The 6,841-nt window shown below is 39.0% G+C and overlaps 1 protein-coding gene across 1 annotated transcript in view; it reads left to right on the top strand.

Moving 5' to 3' along the window:
* Nucleotides 1–228: 228 nt before the first annotated feature.
* shq1 (SHQ1, H/ACA ribonucleoprotein assembly factor) overlaps nt 229–6,841 on the top strand; it is a 55,818-nt gene continuing 49,205 nt past the window's right edge. The window contains exons 1-7 of the mRNA XM_023324662.1: nt 229–301; nt 1,116–1,272; nt 2,812–2,876; nt 5,357–5,485; nt 5,607–5,764; nt 5,849–5,961; nt 6,035–6,132. Of these exons, the coding sequence (XP_023180430.1) occupies nt 1,130–1,272; nt 2,812–2,876; nt 5,357–5,485; nt 5,607–5,764; nt 5,849–5,961; nt 6,035–6,132 (706 nt within the window). The 5' untranslated portion in view covers nt 229–301; nt 1,116–1,129. The remainder of the gene's footprint in view (nt 302–1,115; nt 1,273–2,811; nt 2,877–5,356; nt 5,486–5,606; nt 5,765–5,848; nt 5,962–6,034; nt 6,133–6,841) is intronic.

The following is a 6,841-nucleotide window of genomic DNA, read 5'->3' as shown; positions in this document are numbered from 1 at the left end:
TTTGATAATACAGATTTGAAAATATCCAGAAACAAATTTACTCACTGTGCAAAAATGAGTGAGGAAAAGACATTGTAGTTTGAAATATGCCTTACTATTATAAATAAGACTTACTATTTTATACTCCGTGCGTATATTTTTAGTATTCAGTGTGTTGACAGCGTTCACGAGAAAGATGCTTGCTTCCTGTTTTTACCTCAGACTCATTTGAACTGCCGTTTAACACTTCATATTACGGTAAAATATGGACTCGAGGTTAAACGGCAGTGAGAGCTTTTTGGTATAGCCCAGCTTGTTTGGGGTGAGTTATTTATGTTCCTGTATATCTTTAAGTATCGTAACAGTGTCCTGAAACAGTTCGCCTGCAGCGCGTGGGACAGAGCAAAAATCTTCTTTCAGCTGTTACACTGAAAGTCACGAGGAAATACATCACGTGTTAGCTTCCTGTACGCTACAGCGGCTAGCTGTAGCGTCTGTTTAACTCCCTTTAAAAACCATTGGAATTACCATAAGTTTTATGTCCGCGGCAAAATGTTTTGTTTCTTGGACAAACATGTAATAATTTATGATGCTGGTGGCCTATGTTTAATTTCGGGCTACTTACAAACGAATTAAACTATTTATTTATAGATACTCAACGCTAAAAAGTAATTTTAAGCCTTCAGCTTCAGGTTTGCCAAGTGAACTATCTGAATCAGGGAAATTTTGTGTTTTTAATGATAAAGCTAATGCCCGGGAAATGTGTTGGGATATTATACACTGGAATACTTGTCCAAAAACAAATTATTCGGCTCAAACCTTTGTCAGTACATAAAACCTCCTTTCATATGAGTTTTGGAAGTTACCATTATGCTTTCGGTATTGGGAAGAACGTCTAATAAGTAAACAATTCTCTTTAGAAATCATACCATTTTTATCTATTGTGCTGTTGTGCTACACATAAGGTTTTGTTTACAATCTTCCCTGTTAGAAACACGTGTCTTCTGCAATATAACCAAATTGTCAACATCTAAGTCATCCACCAGGTGGCGAGCTGGGTGCTATATTAAAAGCTTGGTGCCTTTAGTTGGAATGCAGTAAGTGAACTGATGATTCTTGCTGTCTTCCCGCTGCAGGTCGGTATTACATCATGATCACTCCTGCGTTTGACCTGAGTCAGGATCCAGATTATCTAACCATCTGCATCAGAGTGCCTTACACCAGAACATCAGAGTTTGACCTGTTCATCGATGGGACAGATTTCAAGTTCTATGCAAAGCCCTACTTCCTTAGGTGAGTTGACTAATGTACTCTTACTAAAGTCCCATTTGCACTGCACAGTTGACCCGGGCTGGCCTGAGCTGGCCTGGCGACCATTTCTGCATTAGCACTTCCAGCCCCGTCCCACTTGCACCTGGAACCAGAGAGCTGTGGTTTCAATCAGGCTGGCCAGACGAGGCTGGTTTGGAGTCAGCTGTTGATGGGTGCATTGGCTGCAGGGGCAGGACAGAGACGAGTCCTCTTCCGGATCTCTGGGTCAGAGGAGCGTTTATTTTGCGTTTAGACTTTCTCAAAGTCTACTATTTTAACATGAGGCGTCAAAAAATTCCTGTCATAATCTATTCTTACCTGTAAGTTTGTAAATTATAATAATGACTGCAGAAAACTTGCTAAGCCCAGTAGTCGGGGCACCAAGGCAGTCCACCGTGGTTTTGTATTAAAAGATGTTAGGTAGACAGAAAAGTAAAAATATTACTGGGTAATTATGTTACGGGAAAGCATCGCCAGTGAAATGCTGTCTAATCCCACAACCCCACAAGTCTTAAAAGCAATAAATCAAAAAATACAATTAAAATGTAGACAGAGCCACACGCTGGGCAATGTATTGAGATGTAAACGACGCATAATTGTTTGTTCATAAAGATAAATCATTCTCACCAATCGCTCAATGCGCACATCTGATAGTGCAACTACAGGTTATTCCTGTGGTTCACAGAGAGCTGCGCAACCAGAGCTAACGGAGTGGGTTTTAAACTCGTACCTCAATGTGGAGTTCGCCAAAGAAAAATAATTCCTCACAGGGGGTTGATGTAAATATCCATATAGGTCAGCCTGTGTCCAGTCTGAGTGAAAGGAGGCACGCTTAAGAGATGAAGCAGTGGTAGCACGGGCTTCAACGCGCAGAGGCACCAGCGATGTGATTGGTCTGCTCTCCCGGCTTTAAATGCATAAACTTTAAACCTATCTTTTAGGAATAAATTTGCTCCGCCAGTGAAATGCTCTGAGCAACAGAGACGCTTGCAATCCAGATTAAATTAATGACAAAAAATAATAATAATTAAAAAAAAAATGTTTTTTTTTTTTTTTGGATTATTCATTTTTCTAACAAAAAGAAGTAACTCCTCCTCCAGGAGGGGAATCCCACAAGCAACAGCAGGACCAGACAGAACACTCAGAGGATTTTTTTTTCTTTTTTATTAGTAGGATAAGATAAATGCTTCCTTCAGATTCTTCACTGACAAGCGTTTACCGAATCAGCTGGATGGGACAACCAAGATCAAAACTGCTCAACGGTCTCTGGGTAGATTGCCTCTGCAGCTTTATCAGGAATTTGATTAACATGAAGGTCCTGTCCGCCTTTGACATCGTACTCTGCTCAATGCAAAACAACCAGGGCCAGAGTACAATGGGACCGGGCCAGGCCGGGCCCTGTAGTGCAAAAAGGCTTCAAATATAACTTGCATGTAATGTCAGCTGTGATTGATTTTAAGTTTTTTTTTGTGTGTGTTTTGCCGATTTTGGTTCTAATATACAAACTTTTATTACTATTAGATTAAGTCTTCCTGGAAGAGTTGTTGAAGATGGAACAGAAAAAGCTACGTTTGACATTGATAAAGGTGAGTCGGATCATTATTGAAATAATACGTTTCAATCATGAAAGACTTGCAAATTTCTGGTTTGTTCAAAACCTCTCTGCTCAGATTATTTCAAAAACCAAACATGAATTTCTACATTTGTTACATTTTTAGTTCGCTTTCTCACTGCACTGTCAAATAAACCAAATGAAAAACCTGCTCCCCCCCTCACCTGTGGTGGTGCTGCACCAAGAACAACTGAGGGAAACAACACAAAAACCTCTGAAGAAGACACTGAGCTTGATTTCCTTCTTTGTAAAATGGAGTGGTGTCAAATTTTAGCGGTTGTAGGACTTCTCCTTTGTCTTTGGCAAAAGACCACAAATAATTTCTCCTGCTACCAGTAACACACGTTTGTTTTGGTTGTATTTACCCAGAATGCTCTGTCAACTTCCTGCTTTTGGAGCGGTCTCCAGTCCGCTGGGCGTTCACATATGCATTCGAACCGTGCCAGAGCATTCATACCTCCCCAAAAGAACTGGAGTTTCTAGGGAAACAAACTAGAGTTTGAGACTAAACAAGGCTGATGTGAATGCACGTTTAGTGCATTGGGGGCAGAGTAAAGAAAAGCTTTAATGCACAGCCCAAGTTCAAAGCTTTTGTTTAACCACTGTTGTTGTTATTTGTTACATTCCAACAAGATTCTGGGACAGGGCTTTGGCTGCTTTTAATGATTGGTCCTTGGGGCATCACTATTTCGTCCCAAGGCTGAATCACTGATTTGGTAAATCAGCCATTCTTAATTGACTTAACTGATCATGTTATTCCACTCATTTAAATACCCACTGGAACTGTCTGTGATGCTACAGTGGTTACTAGCTGGGGGCAATCTGTGACTCAGATCATATGTGACTTTTCTTTTTCTTTTTTATCAGATATGTATTTATTTATTTTTCTTTTTTTATATAATATGTATTTGAATTTTAGTGTGATATAATTATTTCTGACATTTGTATAGCAGGAGTGTCTGCCTTCTTCATCAGTGACATGTCTTTTACCCAAGTGTCAGCATATCTGCAGCTAACAAAATGTCAGTATGAGCCTGCAATGTTTGCTAATAAAGCTTCTGCTAATGAGTGTCCTTGTTTAGTCTTCTAATGAGCAATCATTAACGTCCCGCTTCGAAGGCTCTCCATTCTTAAGCAATTAGTCACCTTCTCTTGCAAATTGGTTCAAGCTCCAACACTTGAGTGCGTTGAAATTTTATGAGATCTTTAAAGTGACCATCTCTGTGGTGTGGCTACATTGTTGAACTCATCAGTCATGTTTGACCTTTTTAGTTATATAAGCAGTCTACTTCAAATGAACTAGTGTGTTTTAAAGTCAGTAAAAGTAGCTACTCCATAGGATTCTTAAATTTTACATACAAAAAGAAAAAACAGATCCTCAAAAGTATTGTAATTGTGCAATTTTTATAATTCCTAAAAAATGTACGGTATGTAAAAATTGTAGCTTCTATTTGCAAAGTTACATATATTTTATGCATATTCAACTTTCAGAAATGATGGACTTTACCTGAACATTGCAAAACTGGTGCTGGAAAATCAACTTAATGTCACAGAAAACTGTTTACTCATCGGTAGTCATTCTCACCCCTGTGGGGGGAGGAGCTGTAGCATAGCAGAGAACTAGGGTGTGAGCACTGTGTATACGAGCATGATTGACAGCGCTTAGACAGTCTTCCTGGCTCTGATTTGTTGGCTCTGACTGGGTGTATTTCTGCAAATGGTAGTTGGGTCACAGGGAGGAGGCAGAGGAACTGGATTTTCTTCTCATTTTATCTGTCTCATATTGCGTACTGTCATGACATAGTGGCAGTTTTAACAAATATGTCAAAAATACAATTAAAAAAGTTACCTACTTCAGCTTTAATTTCTATTCTATATTTGTAATTAGTGCCGATACTATTTCGGTAGTAAAACATCAATAGCCATTTGTCTTTATCCTTAATCAAACAAAATTCCACAAAATCTTGCCAACCTGCATCCATCCAGTATAATGAATGCATGCAATGATGATGGCTAAAACCTAACTTTATCTGCTGAACGTCTGTCTCTTTCTCAGTTTGTTGCAGCCTGAATCAACGGCAGACATGTCAACATATAATAGTAAATATAGTTCAAATGTAAGCAGATCCCTACATATCTGGGCTTCCTCTGCTGTCATTTTTAAACACTTTATAGAAACTAAAATATATTGTCTTCCTTCAGCAATTGCATCCACACCTAAGAGTGTTGGTGGGAGGGCAACTTGGCCGCACTTTATATTGTCAAGCTGGAAATCCTCTCTTTTATAAAACCACCCCGTATCTCTACCAAGAGATGATCATTTTGTGCTATATTTAATTAACAAGCAATCTTTCTGGAAGTGTGCTTACATAAATGTATCCTGGATGTTTGGATCTTATTTCTCTGGAGTTCTGAAAGGGTTATAATTCACCTTCCATGTTTTGTTTGCTGCAGGTGTTTTCACACTTAAGGCCCCTAAGGAAACAAGAGGGGAGCACTTTGGAGGGCTTCAAATGCTCACTAGTCTCCTCGCACCAAAAGGCTCCCGATCAGCAAAACCTCTGGTGGAAGATTTGAGTGCTGGTGAGTCCCAGAATTATTCTATAGGTTTGCTGTGTTAAAGAAGTCACTTTTGAACTTAGGTAAATGTTGTAACATTTGATTGTTGAGGGTTTGAACTTGACTCCTTGATCTCTGGAAACAGGCAGTGAAACCACAGGAGATGATGAGGAGGAGGATGAAGAAGAGTTTGACTGGCAGCTGGAACAGGAACTTTACACAGATCGATCTGAAGAGGAGCTGGGAGCCATGCAGAAATACGGCTTCGCTAATCAAAGGTCCGGAGTGTTTGCGCGGTTGCAGGTTGGTTTTGCGGAGAAACATTCCTAAATTTTAAATTTGGAGGTTTTATACAAATATATTTCTGTGATGCTGAATACCTTGAAGGAGGAACTCGGTGACGTGATTGAAGTCAAGAACCCAGAGGAAACAATGGCATCCGAGAGACGTCGGGCTCGGCTGGAGGCAGAGACATTGGCTTTCTCTTCTGACCATTATTTGTGAGTAAAGATTATTAATCCCCAACCTTATTTTCTCTGTTGTTTGGGGCTGATAACATCTCTGTCTTTCCAGAGCTGACTTGTTTGAAGACGATGAGATAAATCGCTTGCTGAAGTTTACACCATGGTGGTCTAAGCTGAATCCTACTATGGAGCAGAAAGGGGAATCTGGTGAGTTTATTTATTCTATCTTATGTGGAGTAAGTGCTAACGGTAGACCTACTTTATTAAAAGTAAATAAAGAGAGCTACTTATTCTCCTGAAAAGTGCTTAAAATATGGTTGTTGTATGAGCATTTCTTCCCGTATTTGCTTAGTTGACTTTATGGTGTTTGCGTGAAATCTACCTATACAACAAATATAATCACATACTGCTAAATATACAAATTTTGATACACCCGAAAACCACCTCATCTTAGCACAAAAACATTTTACAGAAAAGCAGGAGTTTTTTTTTTGATTGCCATGTAGGAGACTTTTGCACCTCCTTGTTGTGGAGAAGGAAACATCATCATTATTTACAACCCCTAGTCAGCACCATATGGGATACGCACCAATGTGCCATTTTGTAATAATTTTAACATGGATTTGGGGCTCTGTATGCAATTCTCTTGAAAATATACAAAGAAGAAATCTACACAATTTACAGTTATTTTCTATCAAAATTGTTGTCCATGTTCCTGTTATTTAGGTGTCAGGAGAGATGAGCTTGAATAATTCATTGCTTAATCGCAAGAACAATACAAACTTCAATTAGTGGAAATTCTGTGTTTTTTAGTGGTGGAGCAAATATAGATCTTCCGTCTTTTAAAATGTTTGCTGGATAGCTGAAAATTATTTGGAATATTTCAAAAATAGTGGCAGACTTAAAAAAGTAACAC

Source organism: Xiphophorus maculatus, chromosome 20, assembly GCF_002775205.1.
Source record: "Xiphophorus maculatus strain JP 163 A chromosome 20, X_maculatus-5.0-male, whole genome shotgun sequence".
NCBI classification, from domain to species: Eukaryota; Metazoa; Chordata; class Actinopteri; order Cyprinodontiformes; family Poeciliidae; genus Xiphophorus; species Xiphophorus maculatus.
Note: the sequence above shows the minus strand (reverse complement) of the source record. Positions and strands in the feature narration are given on the sequence as shown.